The sequence below is a fragment of the Epinephelus lanceolatus genome, chromosome 1 (assembly GCF_041903045.1).
Source record: "Epinephelus lanceolatus isolate andai-2023 chromosome 1, ASM4190304v1, whole genome shotgun sequence".
NCBI classification, from domain to species: Eukaryota; Metazoa; Chordata; class Actinopteri; order Perciformes; family Serranidae; genus Epinephelus; species Epinephelus lanceolatus.
In genome coordinates, this window is record NC_135734.1 from 53,445,189 (window position 1) to 53,470,000 (window position 24,812).

General features: G+C 42.4%; 1 protein-coding gene across 1 annotated transcript in view; it reads right to left on the reverse strand.

Moving 5' to 3' along the window:
• Nucleotides 1–247: 247 nt before the first annotated feature.
• LOC117256853 (haloacid dehalogenase-like hydrolase domain-containing 5) overlaps nt 248–24,812 on the reverse strand; it is a 27,494-nt gene continuing 2,929 nt past the window's right edge. Inside the window, exons 2-9 of the mRNA XM_078172111.1 lie at nt 23,178–23,369; nt 21,430–21,542; nt 14,903–14,996; nt 14,793–14,826; nt 3,852–4,026; nt 3,595–3,771; nt 2,150–2,327; nt 248–1,933 (exon numbers count right to left, since the gene is read on the reverse strand). Coding sequence (XP_078028237.1) covers nt 1,760–1,933; nt 2,150–2,327; nt 3,595–3,771; nt 3,852–4,026; nt 14,793–14,826; nt 14,903–14,996; nt 21,430–21,542; nt 23,178–23,369 — 1,137 coding nt within the window. The 3' untranslated portion in view covers nt 248–1,759. The remainder of the gene's footprint in view (nt 1,934–2,149; nt 2,328–3,594; nt 3,772–3,851; nt 4,027–14,792; nt 14,827–14,902; nt 14,997–21,429; nt 21,543–23,177; nt 23,370–24,812) is intronic.

Sequence of the window (24,812 nt, forward strand, 5' to 3'; positions counted from 1 at the left end):
TATTTACACTGAGGGACAGTTCTTTACTTGTCAGAACAGAAATCAGAGTTGTAGTAAAATGTTTGTTTGTGTCCTCTGTCTTGAGGTCTCACTTCTCTGATTATCCCTCTGCCTTTTTATTTTTGTTTGACACCTGTTTCCATCTCTGATCAGAAAGTTCAACTTCATTTCTGAAACCGTGTTTTATCGTCTCCATTTCATAGATGTGGTTAATCGTCTCCTTCTGTTTTGTGGCGTCTCCGGTCTGCAGAGACAGCAGCTGTAGCTCCTCCTGTGTCTGTCCAGTGTCACTACACCTTCAGTTTGTTGAAGACGATCATGTGACATGGTTGAAAGCTCTGGAGCATCTGATCAGACTTTGTTTTTAACATTTACAGTCATTGCAGTCAACAAATATTATTTTATAAAATGTTCAACTGTTCAGACATGTTACTGATAAAAGCTCTCCTTCATCATCATCATCATCTTTTGATCCAGAGGATGCTCTGATTGGTCAGATCAAATCTCCTAACAATCACAATAAATAAATAAATAAATGAGACCAAACAGATGAGACTGTTGTGATGAGGTGACGGAGGTGGAGACGTTTTTAAACACTGATATGAAACACGTTCCCTACGTTCATGGATCCAACAGTAAAATAATCACTAATAAAATAAATTACAAATTTGAATTTACAAATGAAAAAAAGTGAAAATGTGAACTGAACACTAAAATGTAAAATACAACTGTTCATATGTAAAATAAAACATGTTTTTATTTTCTGTTCTGTCATTTCAACATGTCTCCAACCACAAGGTGGTGCTGTTAATAAAAATTAATGTTAATGTTAAAAAAGTATTTCTGATTCTGTTACTCTGTATCTGTCCATCCATCTGTCATCTATCTGTCTGTCTGTCCGTCCAATCCGTCTGTCATCTATCTGTAACTCCTCTGAACACTGAGGATGATGAATTGAAGCATAATTTCTTTTCACATGAAGTTTTTTATTTCAGTAAAGAATCATATTAAACAGAAGTTAGACCAATAAAGATTATTCAATGTTAAAGGGTTAAAGTCCAAGGTTAGGTGTGTCAGAGGTGTCCAAGGTCAAGTGGTGTCAGAGGTCAAGTGGTGTCAGAGGTGTCCGAGGTCAAGTGGTGTCAGAGGTGTCCGAGGTCAAGTGGTGTCAGAGGTCAAGTGGTGTCAGATGTGTCCGAGGTCAAGTGGTGTCAGAGGTCAAGTGGTGTCAGAGGTCAAGTGGTGTCAGAGGTGTCCGAGGTCAAGTGGTGTCAGAGGTGTCCGAGGTCAAGTGGTGTCAGAGGTCAAGTGGTGTCAGATGTGTCCGAGGTCAAGTGGTGTCAGAGGTCAAGTGGTGTCAGAGGTGTCCGAGGTCAAGTGGTGTCAGAGGTCAAGTGGTGTCAGAGGTTAGGTGTGTCAGAGGTCAGGGGTGTCAGGTGTGTCAGAGGTCAGGTGGTGTCAGAGGTGTAAGAGGTCAAGTGGTGTCAGAGGTGTCAGGTGTGTCAGAGGTCAGGTGGCGTCAGAGGTCAGAGATGTCAGGTGTGTCAGAGGTGTAAGAGGTCAGGTGGTGTCAGAGGTCAGAGGTGTCAGGTGTGTCAGAGGTGTCAGGTGTGTCAGAGGTCAGGTGGTGTCAGAGGTGTCAGGTGGTGTCAGAGGTGTCAGAGGTCAGGTGGTGTCAGAGGTCAGAGGTGTCAGGTGTGTCAGAGGTCAGAGGTGTCAGGTGTGTCAGAGGTCAGGTGGTGTCATGTGGTGTAAGAGGTCAGGTAGGAGAGTTCTCCTGCTGCAGCAGCAGGTCGACGGCAGCCTCCACGTCCTCCACGATGTGATGCGGCTCCACCAGGTCAGGCTCCAGCACTAGATCTCTGTGACCGTGGAAGATCGTCTCTGTGACGCTAGGTAACGGAGAGTGAGGGTTATAGACACCTGTACACACCTGTGAACAGGAAGAGACATGTGGTTATCAGATGGTCAATGCGAACATCAAATTGTGTTTTAGTGGTGTCACTGTGATGTCACCACATACCCAGATCTCGAATACTAACTTTGTGGGTACAGAGGTAAACAAAGTGATGGAGGAGCAGTCGACCACAACGGCGTCAGCTCTCCATCACTAGTTGCCGTCTGACAGGAAGGTCGACATTAAACGTACCAGAATGGTTCGACACTGAGCAGCTGGACACGCCACCTCCTCCTCCGCCATCACCATTGCCACCTGACTCCCCATTCCCTTGGCAACAAGCTTGGTGGTAGTTGTCATAGCAGCATGCTGCTGAGCCAGGTAGCGGTTGAACAGGTTAGCACCGTAGATATCTGTCATCAGGTTGTCGCTAGGCAAAAAGAGGACCGTTTGGTTACATTTTCCTCCTTAGTGTTCTGTGTCAGGCGTGTCAGAGGTCAGGGGGTGTCAGAGGTCAGATGTGTCAGAGGTCAGGGGGTGTCAGAGGTCAGATGTGTCAGAAATCTGTTCACCTCAACACAAACCAACAGCGATGACCTCCGAACACCTCGAAACAGTGAGGCTGTGTTACCCATGGTTACCTGATGGTGTAAATGGTGTAGGTGATGTTTCGGACGGTGCAGTTACTCAATGGCGTAGATGGTGTAGGTGGTGTTGCGGGTTTTACAGTTACTCGATGGCGTAGATGGTGTAGGTGCCGTTTCGGGTGGTGTAGTTACCCGATGGCGTAGATGGTGTAGGTGCCGTTTCGGGTGGTGTAGTTACCCGATGGCATAGATGGTGTAGGTGCCGTTTCGGGCGGTGTAGTTGCCCGATGGCATAGATGGTGTAGGTGGTGTTTCGGGCAGTGCAGTTACTCGATGGCGTAGATGGTGCGGGTGGTGTTTTGGGTGGTGCAGTTACCCGATGGCATAGATGATGTGGGTGGTGTTTTGGGCGGTGCAGTTACCTGATGGCGTAGATGGTGTAAGTGGTGTTTCGGGCAGTGCAGTTACTCGATGGCGTAGATGGTGTGGGTGGTGTTTTGGGTGGTGCAGTTACCCGATGGCGTAGATGGTGTAGGTGGTGTTTCGGGCAGTGCAGTTACTCGATGGCGTAGATGGTGCGGGTGGTGTTTTGGGCGGTGCAGTTACCCGATGGCGTAGATGATGTGGGTGGTGTTTTGGGCGGTGCAGTTACCCGATGGCGTAGATGGTGTGGGTGGTGTTTTGGGCAGTGCAGTTACTTGATGGCATAGATGTGTGGGTGGTGTTTTGGGTGGTGCAGTTACCCGATGGCGTAGATGGTGTGGGTGGTGTTTTGGGCAGTGCAGTTACCCGATGGCGTAGATGGTGTGGGTGGTGTTTTGGGTGGTGCAGTTACCCGATGGCGTAGATGGTGCGGGTGGTGTTTTGGGCGGTGCAGTTACCCGATGGCGTAGATGATGCGGGTGGTGTTTTGGGCGGTGCAGTTACCCGATGGCGTAGATGGTGTGGGTGGTGTTTTGGGCGGTGCAGTTACTTGATGGCATAGATGTGTGGGTGGTGTTTTGGGTGGTGCAGTTACCCGATGGCGTAGATGGTGTGGGTGGTGTTTTGGATGGTGCAGTTACCCGATGGTGTAGATGGTGTGGGTGGTGTTTTGGGTGGTGCAGTTACCCAATGGCGTAGATGGTGGTCAGCTGGTGGTGGTGGTTCTGCAGCCTCAGCAGACGAGCGGCGTACTGGTATGTCAGCAGGGCGGGTTTTCCAAGCAGCGCCTTGTACTGCAGCTCATGGCCCGTCAGCTTCCTGTAGGCTGACTCCAGACACAGCAGGAACATCCCGTGACCAAACCTACGGCAGCACAGGTCAGGGGTCAAACCTCATCATCCTGCCTTGAGATTTGAACCGACTTCCTGCGACGTGTTGGTTACCGTGGTGATGGCGCCTCGGCCATCCACATCAGGTCCATGTTACAGGCGAGCACCGGCAGCTGGGATGGCACCTGAGCTTCATACATGCAGCCTGGTCTTCCATTGGTCAGCAGCACGTCGATCAGCAGCTGCAGGTTGGTCTCCCATCTGATTGGCTCTCCGAACAGGATGATAGCTATGGCGACACAGGTAGTCAGTGACACGGCGCCAAAATAAGAGCCAGGAAACTTAGGCCCAATCCCAAACCACTCCCTACCCACTACCACTTCAGTACCGAGTGTCACTCCAAATCAAGTTACACTCGCAGCTGCGGAGGGCACGCCTGATTAAGGGGAAGTGGGTAACACTTCATAAGACAGCCCACGTTTCAGAGTGTACCTCTCGCCCACTTTTTACATGTACTTCCCCGGGAGTTAGGGTATAACTCCTCCCGGTCACTTACCACATACTTTGCCGGGAGTTAGAGTATAACTCGTCACTTATGAAATTTCCTGAAACTTATGGTTTAATTTCCTCATATGAATCTGTATATGTATCTGCCGGAGGACCCCCCTATAATACACCGGGCACCTTCAATCAATCAATCAATCAATCAATGAATTTTATTTATAAAGCCCAATATCACAAATCACAATTTGCCTCACAGGGCTTTACAGCATACGACATCCCTCTGTCCTTATGACCCTCACAGCTGATCAGGAAAAACTCCCCAAAAAACCCTTTAACGGGGAAAAAAACGGTAGAAACCTCAGGAAGAGCAACTGTGGAGGGATCCCTCTTCCAGGACGGACAGACGTGCAATAGATGTCGTACAGAACAGATCAACATAATAAATTAACAGTAATCCGTATGACACAATGAGACAGAGAGAGAGACAGAGAGAGAGAGAGATGCAGGACAGACGGTAATGACAGTATCTTACAACATTAATGAAAGTAATAATATTATAGTTATAGTTCTGACTACTGTGGTACAATATGTTGAAAGTATGTATTAATATCTGGCAGTATACATGTGTGACAATAGTCATATGTGTATAATAACAGTAGAAGTATGACTAATGACTAATGATGGCAGCAGCAGCAGGAGGCATCTGGCAGGACCACGGCAGCAGCACAACCACACACGTCACGCTGTCCAGGCACCGCTGTGATATGAGTTAATCTGAGAGACAGTGGAGCACAAAGGCTCCGGAGAAGAAGCCGAGTTAGTGACATCCAGAATGGCCGAGTTAGCAAGATGCAGTAATAGAATACGAGAGAGAGAGAGAGAAAGAAGGAGAGAAGGTGCCTGGTGTATTATAGGGGGGTCCTCCGGCAGACTAGGCCTAAGTCAGCCTAACTAGGGGCTGGTACAGGGCAAGCCTGAGCCAGCCCTAACTATAAGCTTTATCAAGGAGGAAAGACCTGCATTGTTCCTATCAAATAAACTAAATTAAATTAAATTAATTAAGTCTTAAGTCTAGTCTTAAATGTGGAGATGGTGTCTGCCTCCCGGACCGTAACAGGAAGATGATTCCACAGGAGAGGAGCCTGATAGCTGAAGGCTCTGGCTCCTGATCTACTTTTGGAGACTTTAGGGACCACGAGTAACCCTGCGTTCTCAGAGCGCAATGTTCTGGTGGGATAATATGGCACTATGAGCTCTCTAAGATATGACGGAGCTTGACCATTTAGAGCTTTATAAGTTAACAGTAGGATTTTAAATTCAATTCTGGATTTTACAGGGAGCCAGTGCAGAGAAGCTAAAACAGGAGAAATATGATCTTGTTTCTTAGTTCCTGTTAGTACACGTGCTGCTGCATTCTGAATTAGCTGGAGAGTTTTTAAGGACTTACTAGAGCTACCTGATAATAGAGAGTTACAGTAATCCAGCCTTGAGGTAACAAAAGCGTGGACCAATTTTTCTGCATCTTTTTGGGTCAGGATAGGCCTAATTTTCACAATATTACGCAGATGAAAAAATGCAGTCTGTGAGGTTTGTTTTAAATGAGAATTAAAAGACAAATCTTGATCAAATATTACTCCGAGGTTTCTTACAGTAGTGCTAGAGGCCAGAGCAATGCCATCTAGAGAAACTATGTCATCAGATAAAGAGTCTCTGAGTTGTTTGGGGCCAAGAACAATAACTTCAGTTTTGTCTGAATTTAACATCAGGAAATTGGTGCTCATCCAAGTTTTTATGTCTTTAAGGCAGTTATGGAGTTTAGTTAATTGATTACTTTCTTCTGGCTTCATCGATAAATACAACTGTGTATCATCTGCATAACAATGGAAATTTATAGAGTGATTTCTAATGATGTTACCTAAAGGAAGCATATATAGAGTAAATAGGATAGGATACCTTCTCTCCTTCTCTCTCTCTCTCTCTCTCTCTCGTATCCTATTACTGCATCTTGCTAACTCGGCCATTCTGGATGTCACTAACTCGGCTTCTTCTCCGGAGCCTTTGTGCTCCACTGTCTCTCAGATTAACTCATATCACAGCGGTGCCTGGACAGCGTGACGTGTGTGGTTGTGCTGCTGCCGTGGTCCTGCCAGATGCCTCCTGCTGCTGCTGCCATCATTAGTCATTAGTCATACTTCTACTGTTATTATACACATATGACTATTGTCACACATGTATACTGTCAGATATTAATATATACTTTCAACATATTGTACCACAGTAGCCAGAACTATAACTATAATATTATTTTTTTCATTAATGTTGTTGTAAGATACTGTCATTACCGTCTGTCCTGCATCTCTCTCTGTCTCTCTCTCTCTCTCTCTCTGTCTCTCTTTCTGTCTCATTGTGTCATACGGATTACTGTTAATTTATTATACTGATCTGTTCTGTACGACATCTATTGCACGTCTGTCCGTCCTGGAAGAGGGATCCCTCCTCAGTTGCTCTTCCTGAGGTTTCTACCGTTTTTCCCCATTAAAGGGTTTTTTTGGGGAGTTTTTCCTGATCAGCTGTGAGGGTCATAAGGACAGAGGGATGTCATATGCTGTAAAGCCCTGTGAGGCAAATTGTGATTTGTGATATTGGGCTTTATAAATAAAATTCATTGATTGATTGATTGATTTTATGTAGCCTATGTGTCATCAGGCAATTTCACCCACACTCCAGGGTTTTCATATTTATGTTTTGTTTACATTTCATTGAATGAGTTTGAATATGAATATGTCAAGAAATGGGTCTATATTCTGTGAACTGCCTAATTAACGGGCAGGCTGGAGTACAAAGCCTCTCTCAAATGCACATCTATGGAAGTCTTGTAGTGCCATCCGAGGACGAAACACAAACAATACAGTAATGTAATAATATAGCCTACATAGGTGTTGTTCTCATATCTACTGCATACTAATTTACAGGGAAACTAGACAGTACTTTCCACCTAAGTATAGACTAACAGTGGGGACTGGGCTGGATTATGAAGTTTGCACTGTTCTCCCCTCCTTAGTCTGTAGCTTGGCACTCAGATGTTAACCCTTTAAACACAGTTAGTTCAATGCTTCACAAGGTAACAATATTACCAGAAAATAATACAAAGACAAATCAAAGTGTCCCTGACAAAAAATAGCAGAGTCCTTCTGTTATAAACTGTTCAGTTTAGTTTTAATCCTTTATTGTGACAAATGCACTTTTTGGCCTCTAGGTTCCCAGTGCAGCGCAGGGTGGCGCAGGGTGGCGAAGCCCGCGCAGAGCTAGTTTCGAGCAGTGCAACCCGAGGCGCGTGTTTGGTTCTATTCACTTTCATATCACAAACTAATATCATGCAACATGTCATCAGATAATTTTAGCATACAGTAAGAAAACAGAATTGAACATGATTAAATTGAATGTTTTATTCCAAATATATGTTTACAGAGACAGGATGAAGTATTCCATGCTGAGAAAAACTGTACAGTTAAAAGTTATTAATCTGCTCACTTTGTGTTACTATGATGTATTTATGTGATATTGATTATGGCCATAAAACAATTGAAGTTGATGATGCAAAATAGTAATAGCTCTGTTTCTACACAGGTGAGGTTTTTGAGATCCTATGGAAAATTACATATGGATTTGAGATTCTACCTGACGAGAGAGATGGCGAGCCACCCATGAACCTGATCTCTGCCTTGACCCAAGGAGTTGGATCAAGATCACCTTTTAGCCGCAGGAGCCCATCCATTCTTCCATCTCCATCACTTGAGCGTCACACTCCAGTGTGGTCGTAGTATCACAACGACCTTTTCCACTTGACTTCTGACTTAAAGGCCTCTAGTTTTGCAGACTGGGCGAGGCAGAGGCGCAGCGCACCTGCACTTCGCCAACTGGGTGTGGCCAGGTGGATTTTGCAAGTTTGGCACACCGTGTGCGCTGGCGCAGCTACTCCTCTTTCCCACCTCTGTCCCTCCTACCTGTGCAAGTTGGAAAGAGGGAGGAGAGAAGGCATGGAGTGGGTTTTACACACATCACACCAATCAAATGAGCCCCTCTCCTCGCCCTTAAATGCGCCGCACAAAGGTGTAATGAGAGTTTACTCAGTTCGCCATGGCAGAAGAGAGCAGCAGCGTCAGGGTCTCCCAGGAGGAAACTGATGTTTTGGTCCGGGAGGTCCAAGCTCGCAGTTCCGTATATTCGGACACTGCGAGCAGACCTCCACGGGCTGATGATGCAAAGGTAGCCTGGGAGGAGGTCACCACAATTGTAAATCAATGTTGGGTTTTTCTTGTGCACGCGCTCTCTCTTTCTCTCTCGCAGTCTCACTCTGTTTCTTTTCTTTTGACTTTTCTAAGATGACAGATGCTGAATATATACTCTATATAATCTGATGCTGTGGCTGTTTGTGGTTGGCTGAGAGGGATGTGAACTCATTAGTTTGCAGCTGTGTTAATCAAATCAGGTTGAGTTTCCATTACGCGTGCCAAACGTGCCAAACGGTGCCAATCCCCTTTGATCTGACATCAAATGTGACGGGACAGTCAATATAGAGATACATTTATGTGCTGATTGCAGATAGTTGCATTGAATAGTGTTTTTTTGGGTATTTATTGCATCATTAATGTGCCTGATATTCTGGAAACCTGCCTGTGAGGTTCTGGTGACAACACTTGACTTTGTAGCTCCTCTTAAAAAGAAGTTAAAAAAGCAAAGAAAGTTTGCTCCTTGGTATAACTCTCAAACCCGTAAGTTAAAACAAATATCGCAAAAATTTGAAAGGAATTGGCGATTGACCAAACTGGAAGAATCTCGTTTAATCTGGACAGACAGTCTCAAAACTTATAAGAGGGGCCTCCGCAATGCCAGAGCAAACTATTACTCAGCATTAATAGAAGAAAACAAGAACAACCCCAGGTTTCTTTTCAGCACTGTAGACAGGCTGACTGAGAGTCAAAGCTCTATTGAGCCTTGTATTCCTTTAGCCCTTAGCAGTAATGATTTTATGAGCTTTTTTAATGACAAAATTCTAACTATTAGAGGCAAAATTCATGACCTCCTGTCCTCAGATAGTACCTATCTAACCTCAAACACAGCTGTAAGACCTAATATATATTTAGATTGCTTCTCCCCAATTTCTCTTCAAGAATTGACCTCAGTGATTTCTTCATCTAAATCATCAACGTGTCTCTTAGACCCCATCCCAACTAGGCTACTTAAGGAGGTCTTTCCTTTAGTTAACACTCATATATTAGATATGATCAATATATCCTTATTAACAGGCTATGTACCACAGTCTTTTAAGGTAGCTGTAATTAAACCTCTACTAAAAAAGCCCACCCTGGATCCAGAGGTGTTAGCCAACTATAGACCAATATCTAATCTTCCCTTTATGTCAAAGATCCTTGAGAAAGTAGTCGCAGACCAGCTGTGTGATTTTCTCCATGATAATAATTTATTTGAGGAATTTCAGTCAGGATTTAGAGTGCATCATAGCACTGAGACAGCTCTAGTTAAAATTACAAATGACCTTCTGATTGCTTCAGACAAAGGACTCGTCTCTGTACTTGTTTTATTAGATCTTAGTGCGGCGTTTGACACAATTGACCATCAAATTCTACTGCAGAGACTGGATCACTTAATTGGCCTAAAAGGTTCTGCACTAAGCTGGTTTAAATCTTATTTATCTGATCGTTTTCAGTTTGTTGACGTTCATAATGAATCATCCTTACATACCAAAGTTTGTTTTGGAGTTCCGCAAGGTTCTGTGCTTGGACCAATCCTATTTACTCAATATATGCTTCCTTTAGGTAACATCATTATATGTTATGCGGATGATACTCAGTTGTATTTATCGATGAAGCCAGAAGAAAGTAATCAATTAACTAAACTCCATAACTGCCTTAAAGACATAAAGACTTGGATGAGCACCAATTTCCTGATGTTAAATTCAGACAAAACTGAAGTTATTGTTCTTGGCCCCAAACAACTCAGAGACTCTTTATCTGATGACATAGTTTCTCTAGATGGCATTGCTCTGGCCTCTAACACTACCATAAGAAACCTTGGAGTAACATTTGATCAAGATTTGTCTTTTAATTCTCATTTAAAACAAACCTCACAGACTGCAGTTTTTCATCTGTGTAATATTGCGAAAATTAGGCCTATCCTGACCCAAAAAGATGCAGAAAAATTGGTCCACGCTTTTGTTACCTCAAGGCTGGATTACTGTAACTCTCTATTATCAGGTAGCTCTAGTAAGTCCTTAAAAACTCTCCAGCTAATTCAGAATGCAGCAGCTCGTGTACTAACAGGAACGAAGAAACAAGATCATATTTCTCCTGTTTTAGCTTCTCTGCACTGGCTCCCTGTAAAATCCAGAATTGAATTTAAAATTCTACTGTTAACTTATAAAGCTCTAAATGGTCAAGCTCCGTCATATCTTAGAGAGCTCATAGTGCCATATTATCCCACCAGAACACTGCGCTCTGAGAACGCAGGGTTACTCGTGGTCCCTAAAGTCTCCAAAAGTAGATCAGGAGCCAGAGCCTTCAGCTATCAGGCTCCTCTCCTGTGGAATCATCTTCCTGTTACGGTCCGGGAGGCAGACACCGTCTCCACATTTAAGACTAGACTTAAGACTTTCCTCTTTGATAAAGCTTATAGTTAGGGCTGGCTCAGGCTTGCCCTGTACCAGCCCCTAGTTAGGCTGACTTAGGCCTAGTCTGGGTTAGGGTTATGTGATATTGATTATGCCACCTCCCCCCCCCCCATAATACACCGGGCACCTTCTCTCCTTCTCTCTCTCTCTCTCTCGTATTGTATTACTGCATCTTGCTAACTCGGCCATTCTGGATGTCACTAACTCGGCTTCTTCTCCGGAGCCTTTGTGCTCCACTGTCTCTCAGATTAACTCATATCACAGCAGTGCCTGGACAGCGTGACGTGTGTGGTTGTACTGCTGCCGTGGTCCTGCCAGATGCCTCCTGCTGCTGCTGCCATCATTAGTCATTAGTCATACTTCTACTGTTATTATACACATATGACTATTGTCACACATGTATACTGCCAGATATTAATACATACTTTCAACATATTGTACCACAGTAGCCAGAACTATAACTATAATATTATTACTTTCAATAATGTTGTTGTAACCTACTGTCATTACCTGCATCTCTCTCTCTGTCTCTCTCTGTCTCTCTCTCTCTCTCTCTCTGTCTCTCTCTCTGTCTCATTGTGTCATGCGGATTACTGTTAATCTATTATGCTGATCTGTTCTGTACGACATCTATTGCACGTCTGTCCATCCTGGAAGAGGGATCCCTCCTCAGTTGCTCTTCCTGAGGTTTCTACTGTTTTTTTTCCCCGTTAAAGGGGTTTTTTTGGGGAGTTTTTCCTGATCAGCTGTGAGGGTCATAAGGACAGAGGGATGCCGTATGCTGTAAAGCCCTGTGAGGCAAATTGTGATTTGTGATATTGGGCTTTATAAATAAAATTGATTGATTGATTGAATTGATGTGCGCACTGTCCGCCAGTCAGCCAAACCTTAACTGCACCAGCTGCGCCGGACACTTTGATTCGTCTTTGTATTATTTTCTGGTAATATTGTTACCTTGTGAAGCATTGAACTAACTGTGTTTAAAGGGTTAACATCTGAGTGCCAAGTTACAGACTAAGGAGGGGAGAACAGTGCAAACTTCATAATCCAGCCCAGTCCCCACTGTTAGTCTATACTTAGGTGGAAAGTACTGTCTACTTTCTCTGTGAGTTTTGGGGAAATTACCTAGTACTTTCAGACTAAGGACAGGCAAACAGTGCAAACTTCATAATCCAGCCCAGTCCCCATTGTTAGTCTATACTTAGGTGGAAAGTACTGCCTAGTTTCCCTGTAAATTTTGGTGAAAGTACGCTGTAGATGTGAGAACAGCACTTATGTAGGCTATATTATTACATTACTGTATTGTTTGTGTTTGGTCCTCGGATGGCACTCCAAGACTTCCATAGATGTGCATTTGAGAGAGGTAAGTTTGCTTTGTACTCCAGCCTGCCCGTTAATTAGGCAATTCGCAGAATATAGACCCATTTCTTGACATATTCATATTCAAACTCATTCAATGAAATGTAAACAAAACATAAATATGAAAACCCTGGAGTGTGGGTGAAATTGCCTGATGACATATAGGCTACATAAAAGTGACTGAATCAACTGCCATGAGCAAAGGGCAAAACCATTTGTTTTTCTTGCACTTCATACATATACAGATTCACATGAGGAAATTAAATCATAAGTTTCTGGAAATTACATAAGTGACGAGTTATACTCTAACCCCCGGGAATGTGACCGTGAGGGATACTCTAACTCCTGGGGAAGTATATGCCAAGTGACCGCGTCATTATACGCTAACTCCTGGGAAAATGGGCAAGAGGTACACTCTGAAACGCAGGCTGTCTTATGAAGTGTTACCGGGGAAGTGTATAAAAGAGAAGCCAAACCATGGGACACCCTCGCCACTCTACCAGAAAAAGGAAGTAGATGTAACCATGGATACCGACAGATGCTTTGTGAAAGCAAAATAGAGCAACAGGTTATTAAATATACATTTAAATATGAATTAAAATGAGTTACATGAAAAATAAACTTGAATAAGTCAGATAAGGGTTACAGTGCAGCGTCATCACAGTAATTAACTTCATATTCATATTCATGTTCATATTTTCGAGACACAGTTCACACATTCACACATGAACTTCATTCATTAATCTGGGTGTGACGAAGCCAGCCCGCACATCGCCAACCTCCAGGAGGAGGGGATGATGTGACGGAGCGGCTCTTTCACTGACTGTGGGCAGCGCGCACACGCACACACTCACACTCACACTCGTTCTCATTCATTTCCTCGTCCACGCTCCCTCTTCATTAAATATTAGAAATAAAACCACTCAATTATCCCTCTGTCTTTGTAGCGCAGCCAAGGGTGCACAATTGGTAGTTCTGCATATATTTATATCCATACATTCACACGATCCTTGTATCAATCAATCAATCAATCAATTTTATTTATAAAGCCCAATATCACAAATCACAGTTTGCCTCACAGGGCTTTACAGCATACGACATCCCTCTGTCCTTATGACCCTCACAGCTGATCAGGAAAAACTCCCCAAAAAAACCCTTTAACAGGAAAAAAAACGGTAGAAACCTCAGGAAGAGCAACTGAGGAGGGATCACTTACCTTACGGAATATGTTACATATTCAGTCTGGTTGGCCAAACCAGTCGTAACATTTTTGCTCTGTTAAATAGTCTGTTCTCGTGCCTAATGATCATGTGACCTGCATTGTTACGTTTCTTGGATGTTAAATTAACTTTTGTTGTGAATAACTTGTGGGGGTTAAAGGAGAACATTTATGAACATCATGAATATTTTGCTTTATGTTTATTTTGAGTTTAGAAAGCTGTAAATTGTGTTTTGGTTACTCAGTGTGCTGATTGTTTTTTTGTGTGTGAATAATATGCCTAGTGGGAGGGGCATCTGGTTTAAAGGAGGCTGCTCTGGCCCTGGATGAGTCAGTCTTGTTGTGATTACAGACGAGGTAACACCTGCTTTACCTCCAGACTGTGTGCTGGAACCTGTGTTTTTGAAAAAGGTATTTTGAGTTGTTGAAGAACTCTCTTTTTTGGACATGTTGACATTTTGTAAACAATATTTTTCCATGTTTTTTTCACTTTTTGTAAATATTACTGTGTGCACTTTGGGAGGCCGGCATAATAAATCACTCCATCACAATATTTTTCCGACTATGTCTGGGTTTTTCCCAGTTTTTGAGGAGTTTTGAGCAAAAGGACCCCGCGACACTGGACAATCTTATTCCCGTCCCTGCTTTGCAGCAGACTCTCTCTCATTTTTAATTCGTAGATTGATGAACTGCTTTGTTTTTTCTTCTGTCCCTGTGAACACATAATTATATTTGACACTAAATCAAGTGGACCACTTCAAAAAATGACTGAACCCAAATGAAAGGAGGCTGGAGCACTCGATAAAATTGCAGAGCTTTTAATTAGGTACAAACAAACTGACGTTTGGTCGCTACTGCGTCTTCTTCAGAGGTTTGACTCTGAAGAAGAAGTTTGACTCTGAAGAAGACGCAGTAGACAGGGGGATTCACATGAACGTACATGAATGCACAGCCGGACAGGCTTGTAAACAATGGGCTGGAGATCCACACAGAGAGGGTGTGTGAGGTCATGCTATACTCCAGATGAAATTACACCTCTAGTTCTTCACATAGCAATTTTTAAATTCTTTCAATCTAGAAATGATGAATTTCGCTTATTGCTCCTTTAATATAGCACAGCTCCGCATGACTGCGCAAACGGAGGGGGAGTGGATAGGCGAGGGGATAGGGGCCAATTTGGGATTGGGCCCTCAAGAGTGTTTGAAGTTAAACGTATAATGAAGGTCACCTGTGACATCATCACTGTACGAGTCAGAAACAGGAAGTAAACATGATAAACAGAGTGTACCTTGTATCCGGGGGAGAGTTGGAAGAGGACACGCCTGAAACACAGGAAACAACGTCACATGAGTGATGTCACCTGGGAGTGATGTCACCTGTCACAGGTACGCTGCTCACAGGAAGTGATGGGCTCCTGTTGTGCTCCATCCTGTCCAGCAGAGGGTGGTGTTCTCTGAGCTGCTCCACACTCACCACCTTCTGAAAACCCAGACTGACATCAACACAGTCAAGACCGAAAACACTTGCTATGATCACATGACCCAATGTCTCACACACACACACACACACACACACACACACACACACACAGGCAGTAACAGTAGATGTAGTAACAACAGGCATAGTAACAGCAGAAGTATTAACAACAGAAGTAGTAACAACAGACATAGTAACAGCAGATGTAGTAACAACAGACGTAGTAACAGCAGACATGGTAACAGCAGACGTAGTAACAACAGAAGTAGTAACAATAGACATAGCAACAGCAGACACAGTAACAACAGCCATAGTAACAGCAGACATGGTAACAGCAGAAGTAGTAACAGCAGAAGCAGTAACAACAGCCATAGTAACAGCAGACATGGTAACAACAGGCGTAGTAACAGCAGAAGCAGTAACAAGAGAAGTAGTAACAACAGACATAGTAACAACAGATGTAAAAGCAAACGTAGTAACAGTAGATGTAGTAACAACAGATGTAGTAAATGCAGATGTAGTAACAACAGATGTAGTAACAATAGACGTAGTAACAAAAGACATGGTAACAGCAGACATGGTAACAACAGAAGCAGTAACAAGAGAAGTATTAACAGCAGACATAGTAACAACAGACGTAGTAACAGCAGACATGGTAACAGCAGAAGTAGTAACAACAGACGTAGTAACAACAGAAGTAGTAACAACAGACGTAGTAAAAGCAGACGTAGTAACAGCAGAAGTAGTAACAACAGACGTAGTAACAACAAATATAAAAGCAAACGTAGTAACAGTAGACGTACTAACAACAGACGTAGTAAAAGCAGACGTAACAACAGACATAGTAACAACAGAAGTAGTAACAGCAGAAGCAGTAATAACAGATGTAGTATCAGCAGATGTAGTAACAACAGATGTAGTAACAACAGACGTAGCAAAAGCAGACATAGTAACAACAGATGTAGTAACAGCAGAAGTAGTAAAAGCAGATGTAGTAACAACAGAAGTAGTAACAACAGACGTAGTAAAAGCAGACGTAGTAACAGCAGACATAGTAACAACAGATGTAGTAACAACAGACATAGTAACAACAGAAGTAGTAACAACAGACGTAGTAAAAGCAGACGTAGTAACAGCAGATGTAGTAACAACAGACATGGAACAACAGACGTAGTAACAACAGAAGTAGTAACAACAGATGTAGTAACTACAGAAGTAGTAACAACAGACATAGTAAAAGCAGACGTAGTAACAGCAGAAGTAGTAACAACAGACGTAGTAACAGCAGAAGTACTAACAACAGACATAGTAACAACAGAAGTAGTAACAACAGACGTAGTAAAAGCAGACGTAGTAACAACAGATGTAGTAACAACAGACGTAGTAACAACAGAAGTAGTAACAACAGACGTAGTAACAACAGAAGTAGTAACAACAGAAGTACTAACAACAGAAGTAGTAACAACAGACGTAGTAAAAGCAGACGTAGTAACAGCAGATGTAGTAACAACAGACGTAGTAACAACAGAAGTAGTAACAACAGATGTAGTAACTATAGAAGTAGTAACAACAGACATAGTAAAAGCAAACGTAGTAACAGCAGAAGTAGTAACAACAGATGTAGTAACAACAGACGTAGTAACAGCAGAAGTACTAACAACAGACATAGTAACAACAGAAGCAGTAACAACAGACGTAGTAAAAGCAGACGTAGTAACAGGAGACGTAGTAACAACAGACGTAGTAACAACAGAAGTAGTAACAACAGACGTAGTAACAACAGAAGTACTAACAACAAAAGTAGTAACAACAGACGTAGTAAAAGCAGACGTAGTAACAACAGACATAGTAACAACAGATGTAGTAACAACAGATGTAGTAACAACAGACGTAGTAACAACAGACATAGTAACAACAGAAGTAGTAACAACAGACGTAGTAACAACAGATGTAGTAACAACAGACGTAGTAAAAGCAGACGTAGTAACAGGAGACGTAGTAACAACAGATGTAGTAACAACAGATGTGGTAACAACAGACGTAGTAACAGCAGAAGTAGTAACAACAGACATAGTAACAACAGAAGTAGTAACAACAGACGTAGTAAAAGCAGACGTAGTAACAGAAGACGTAGTAACAACAGATGTAGTAACAACAGACGTAGTAACAACAGAAGTAGTAACAACAGACGTAGTAACAACAGAAGTACTAACAACAGAAGTAGTAACAACAGACGTAGTAAAAGCAGACGTAGTAACAGCAGACGTAGTAACAACAGACATAGTAACAACAGAAGTAGTAACAACAGAAGTAGTAAAAGCAGACATAGTAACAGAAGACGTAGTAACAACAGATGTAGTAACAACAGATGTGGTAACAACAGACGTAGTAACAGCAGAAGTACTAACAACAGACATAGTAACAACAGAAGTAGTAACAACAGACGTAGTAAAAGCAGACGTAGTAACAGAAGACGTAGTAACAACAGATGTAGTAACAGCAGACATAGTAACAACAGAAGTAGTAACAACAGACGTAGTAAAAGCAGACGTAGTAACAGGAGACGTAGTAACAACAGATGTAGTAACAACAGATGTGGTAACAACAGACGTAGTAACAGCAGAAGTAGTAACAACAGACATAGTAACAACAGAAGTAGTAACAACAGACGTAGTAAAAGCAGACGTAGTAACAGAAGACGTAGTAACAACAGATGTAGTAACAACAGACGTAGTAACAACAGAAGTAGTAACAACAGAAGTAGTAACAACAGACGTAGTAACAACAGAAGTACTAACAACAGACGTAGTAACAACAGATGTAGTAACAACAGATGTGGTAACAACAGATGTAGTAACAACAGAAGTACTAACAACAGACGTAGTAACAGAAGACGTAGTAACAACAGATGTAGTAACAACAGACATAGTAACAACAGAAGTAGTAACAACAGACGTAGTAAAAGCAGACGTAGTAACAGCAGATGTAGTAACAACAGACATGGAACAACAGACGTAGTAACAACAGAAGTAGTAACAACAGATGTAGTAACTACAGAAGTAGTAACAACAGACATAGTAAAAGCAGACGTAGTAACAGCAGAAGTAGTAACAACAGACGTAGTAACAGCAGAAGTACTAACAACAGACATAGTAACAACAGAAGTAGTAACAACAGACGTAGTAAAAGCAGACGTAGTAACAACAGATGTAGTAACAACAGACGTAGTAACAACAGAAGTAGTAACAACAGAAGTACTAACAACAGAAGTAGTAACAACAGACGTAGTAAAAGCAGACGTAGTAACAGCAGATGTAGTAACAACAGACGTAGTAACAACAGAAGTAGTAACAACAGATGTAGTAACTATAGAAGTAGTAACAACAGACATAGTAAAAGCAAACGTAGTAACAGCAGAAGTAGTAACAACAGATGTAGTAACAACAGACGTAGTAACAGCAGAAGTACTAACAACAGACATAGTAACAACAGAAGTAGTAACAACAGACGTAGTAAAAGCAGACGTAGTAACAGGAGACGTAGTAACAACAGACGTAGTAACAACAGAAGTAGTAACAACAGACGTAGTAACAACAGAAGTACTAACAACAAAAGTAGTAACAACAGACGTAGTAAAAGCAGACGTAGTAACAACAGACATAGTAACAACAGATGTAGTAACAACAGATGTAGTAACAACAGACGTAGTAACAACAGACATAGTAACAACAGAAGTAGTAACAACAGACGTAGTAACAACAGATGTAGTAACAACAGACGTAGTAAAAGCAGACGTAGTAACAGGAGACGTAGTAACAACAGATGTAGTAACAACAGATGTGGTAACAACAGACGTAGTAACAGCAGAAGTAGTAACAACAGACATAGTAACAACAGAAGTAGTAACAACAGACGTAGTAAAAGCAGACGTAGTAACAGAAGACGTAGTAACAACAGATGTAGTAACAACAGACGTAGTAACAACAGAAGTAGTAACAACAGAAGTAGTAACAACAGACGTAGTAACAACAGAAGTACTAACAACAGAAGTAGTAACAACAGACGTAGTAAAAGCAGACGTAGTAACAGCAGACGTAGTAACAACAGACATAGTAACAACAGAAGTAGTAACAACAGAAGTAGTAAAAGCAGACGTAGTAACAGAAGACGTAGTAACAACAGATGTAGTAACAACAGATGTGGTAACAACAGACGTAGTAACAGCAGAAGTACTAACAACAGACATAGTAACAACAGAAGTAGTAACAACAGACGTAGTAAAAGCAGACGTAGTAACAGAAGACGTAGTAACAACAGATGTAGTAACAGCAGACATAGTAACAACAGAAGTAGTAACAACAGACGTAGTAAAAGCAGACGTAGTAACAGGAGACGTAGTAACAACAGATGTAGTAACAACAGATGTGGTAACAACAGACGTAGTAACAGCAGAAGTAGTAACAACAGACATAGTAACAACAGAAGTAGTAACAACAGACGTAGTAAAAGCAGACGTAGTAACAGAAGACGTAGTAACAACAGATGTAGTAACAACAGACGTAGTAACAACAGAAGTAGTAACAACAGAAGTAGTAACAACAGACGTAGTAACAACAGAAGTACTAACAACAGACGTAGTAACAACAGATGTAGTAACAACAGATGTGGTAACAACAGATGTAGTAACAACAGAAGTACTAACAACAGACGTAGTAACAGAAGACGTAGTAACAACAGATGTAGTAACAACAGAAGTAGTAACAACAGAAGTAGTAACAACAGACGTAGTAACAACAGAAGTACTAACAACAGACGTAGTAACAACAGATGTAGTAACAACAGACGTAGTAAAAGCAGACGTAGTAACAGCAGACGTAGTAACAACAGACATAGTAACAACAGAAGTAGTAACAACAGATGTAGTAACAACAGACGTAGTAACAACAGATGTAGTAACAACAGATGTGGTAACAACAGCTGACGTAAAAAAAAAACCTGGAGTGAAAAGTTTGTTTTTGTTAATTGTTGTGATTTGTTTGTACTTGCTGTTGTGACTGAAAGAATCAGCTGACTGATGTTGTTCTCCGGAGCCTTTGTGCTCCACTGTCTCTCAGGTTAACTCATATTGCAGCGGTGCCTGGATAGTGTGACGTGTGTGGTTGTGCTGCTGCCGTGGTCCTGCCAGATGCACGTCTGTCCGTCCTGGAAGAGGGATCCCTCCTCAGTTGCTCTTCCTGAGGTTTCTACTGTTTTTTCCCTGTTAAAGGGTTTTTTGGGGAGTTTCTCCTGATCAGCTGTGAGGGTCATAAGGACAGAGGGATGTCGTATGCTGTAAAGCCCTGTGAGGCAAATTGTGATTTGTGATATTGGGCTTTATAAATAAAATTGATTGATTGATTGATTGATGTATGTATATAAAATGGCGGACGCTCTTTGACCTGTCTCAGTGGTTCAGTCCGATCAGTCCAGATTAGAGTCACCAATTCAGTATCTGACCAAATGTCTCCCCTTCTGTCCCTGAGATATGATGTTAAAACATGATGATGTCACAGTCAAGCTGACCTTTGAACTTTTGACCTTCATTATTTTATCTCGCTAGACATCTGTGAAAAATTCCATTGTATGAATTCTTCAGGTATTGCCAAAAACGTGTTTTGTGAGGTCACGCTAACCTTACCTTTGACTTTCAACCACAACATTCTAATTATTCTTAAGTCCAGGTGGACGTTTGTGTCAAATTTAAACTCCCTCTGGCTGGTCTTGAAATATCGTGTTCACAAGGACGAGATCGAAATACGGACGTACAGATGTACAGATATACATACGGACAACTCAAAAACACGATGCCTGCAGTCTCAGCTATCGCCAGCACAGAGCACTAAGACAGTTTGACAGTTTGGCCGCTTAGACTGTATAAGGGCACAGGGCCCAGAAAGTGGTGCTACAGCCCCGGTTTTGTAAACACGAGTACAAACTACGAGCCTTAAGGTTCCTCTGTTAAACTGTGAACTGGAGACAGTGATCAGATTCTTACTTCACTACATCTCGGCCCTCATTACAATAGTCTGCTGTAAACACAGTGACTGAGGCAGAGGGGGAGGAGCTTCTCAACACCTGCCTGAAGAAAGAGGAAGCTTCACCTGTTCGTTAGTCACATGACATGATGACAAAATAAAACTAGAATGAGAGGACACTTCAGAGACAGTCCTTCAGGAGACAGTCCTTAAAAAATCCGCTCATCCTTTATTTTAACGTTCACATCTATGTGTCGCAGGTCTGGCCAATGGGAGCGCTGCATGTATATTTATATAAACACTAATGTGTGGATTTCTTATTTCTTTAATGGACTCCTGAATGTGATAGAATCAACAATACTACAGTACCCATGAACCTCAGCTGCTGTTACCATGGAGACAAAGGCAGTCAGGGGTTAGTGATGTGAAGGATACGTGTTGGCGATGTCCGTCACTGGTCCCTGTCCAGACACCAGGACACATTTATCGTGAAAACTCTTCATCATCTGCAAAGGACTGTGGGAAAGAACCACCTGCTCTGGGGCAACCTACAGGGACAGGGAGGTCCCATGATCATGTTTATCCAGTCACAGCAGTCACTGAACAACAAACAAATATTTACATTTCATAAAAAAAACAACAACAACCAATCAAACAAGGAGCTGATCCTTCTGAGGGGTATTCCAGGTAGGAGGTTCAACAAACTCTGAGTCTAACCCTGAACTCTGAGTTGATTTACTCTGAGATGGGAAACGATGGGAGTTACTGGTTCCAGAACAGCTGATCTGAGTTAGTTCAGTCAACTCTGAGTATGATCACTCTGAGTTAAGCCGACAATAAAAAGCCATCATCAATGGAGCTCCGATTCACCATGGCAACAGGTAAATAAAAGACAGCGCCTCCATTTTAATCCAGTGGATGTAGAGATATTAATGCATGTGTAGCAGACAGTGCACGTTTATCTTTAAAAGAAGAGCCTGAGTCAGAGCGAGGAAAGTGTCAATAAGTTAACCATAAAGTTAATAAAAAAGTTTATTCATCATTTATCAGACTTACATTTCCTTAATAAAGATAAAGTGGTGGAATCTGACTGTGTATCAGGCTGTAGATACATTACATTATATTAATAATATACAATAATATATTTGTTGAGATTTAATCTGATGGGGAAAAACACAGGAGGCAGAAGATTTAAAACATATAGGCTAGGCTATAGATCAAAGACATAAAGACATGACTGTAAACTCACAGTCTGACCCAGTAATAATATGTTTGGTGATTTGCACTTGAAAAGACTTTGAGGTTAAAATACAGTAGATTTGAAAATGTTGCACATCTATTTGTATCTTGACTCAACAGCATTCAGTGACTTTATTTCAGCTACAAATGTATTAAATTTAAAGACAGTGAAATGCTGCACCATTGCTCACTCAGAAATATGAACATATAATCCCCAATATTAGGATATAGGAATTATGTTCCATCAGTGCGACCAATGACATCAGTGACAGAGATCATTAGTCATTGATACTACGTGTCTAAAGCTTCATACCCATTTTTAACATTTAAATAATTAGACCTACACATTATGTGCAATAAACATTTGGGAGCTGCTCTGACAGACTGACAGTCTGATCCTTGTGCACAGTGTTATAAAAATAATAAATATAAAAAGGACAGAGGTTTGATTCTGAGCTGAGGGTGAATTCTCGCTGTGTAATATTTGAATGTAAAGACAAAAGCTGATGTCCAAAGAAATGATTGATGTGCATAAATTCAGCAACTTCAGACAGTCCTGAGTAACAAACTAATATCCAGCAGGATTTAGACTGTGACAGATGGTAAATCTCCGCTAATGAATGCGCTTCCATACAAGCTTTGACACGGACTGAATGAATGAGGAAATGAAACAGCGTGTAAGAGGGAGGAGACAGAGAAACACTCAGGGTTTATTGAAGGAAACCTGTCAGCGAGCAGGTTATGTTCACAGAGTCTGTTACCATGGTGACTGACTCAGAGTTTGATTTACCTCTTTCTGGAACTGAAAACCCAGAGTTTCCCTCATCTCAGGGTTAACATACTCAGAGTTTTCACTAAACCCGCTTTCTGGAATACCCCCCTGGTAATCAATATATGAGTCTATGATTGGCACCAGGAGGGGGCAGAGCCTTCTCCTGTCCTACCTGGATGTCCAGCAGGTGAGACAGCTGCTGGGCCTTGTCATGTCTCTGACAGCTTCCTGCGTTGGTGACGAAGACAATGGGAAACAGGAAGTTGTTGTTTTGGTCCACAAGCTTCCGGAAAGCTCGTTGAGCCGCTGGAATCAACGAGCCACCGCGAAGCAGGACGCCATCTATGTCAAAGAGGATGCCCGCCTGATGGAGACAGATGGATGAGACACACAGCCATCCAGGTCGTCAGGTAGAGAAGACAGTTTGTGTCCAAAAGAAACGGACTTCAGAAGATGATTAGACGTCATTATGATGTCGTCATTATTGCATAGATTTCATATTGACACACCCTCCTGTTCTCCGAAATCTACTACGGTTCATACAGCCTGATCTGTGTTCTGTGTTCTGAATACAGTCAGTGTCACAGTGCATAGGCCAATTTGAACAGGTGGGTTTTGGGGTGGATTTGAAGGATGTTATGCTGTCGGACTGTCGGATGTGTGGAGGTAGGGAGTTCCAGAGCCTGGGGGCAGTGCAGCTGAAAGCACTCATGGTACAGAGGCATGAGGTGGGGATGGTCAGGAGACCAGCAGAGGAAGGTAGGTAGTGATGGAGGTGGGAGGAAGGGCAGTGGAGAGTTTAGATGAGATGTGGACCTGTGCAAATGAACACCATGGTGACAGAGGATTGTGCCCATGGGAATGAGGTAGATGATGAATAAAAGTGGAGCCAATACTGACCCCTGGGGGACACCCAGTAAAACAGCAGAACATCTCGACCTGTGGTTCCTCATCTGGACAAACTGTTGTCTGTCAGTAAGATATGACGTGAACCACGAAAGTGCAACACCAGTGATCGAAATTTCAGCCATGCATTCCAGGAGTAGTGGGTGGGAGATGGTGTCAAATGCAGCACTGAGATCGAGGGGGATAAGGAGGGTGAGCAGTCCAGAGTCAGCTGCACGGAGGAGGTCGTTGGTGATTTTAACCAGGTCTGTTTCAGTACTGTGTTTTGGGCGGAAACCAGATTGGAAGGGTTCATGGGGGTTGTTTTAGTCAAGGTGGGACTGAAGTTGAGCTGCAACCACCTTCTCCAGGATTTTGGATGTGAAGGGGAGGTTAGAGTTTAGCCTGTAGTGGTTAAGGTCAGATGGGTCAGCACTGGTTTTTTTGAGAGTGGGTGTAATTGCAGCCAGTTTAAGGTTCGGGGGTACAGTTGCAGTGATCATGGGGGACATGGATGGCAGGCAGGCTTTGAGGAGAGTAGTGGGATGGGGATCGAGCTCACAGGTGGTTGGTTTTGCTTTGCGAATGAGCTCAGCAGTGGTTTCTTATGTTGGAGGGGTGAAGTTGGAGAGGGAGCTGATGAGCAGTTGGCCTGTTGTGACCGACTAGGGTGGGTCATTTGAGGAGGTGAAGGAGGGCTGTAGCTGTACGTGCATGGTGTTGATTTTGTTAATGAAAATGTCCAGAGAGACAGAGCACTGATCAGTAGGAGTGCTTGGGTGGAGGATTTTAGGAGGCTGGAGTAGGTGGCAGTGGAAAGAGCAATATTTTCCTCATGTTTATATTTAGACCTCTTTATATTTACACATGTTTACATTTAAACCTGTTTATATTTACTCATGTTTATATTTAAACCTGTTTA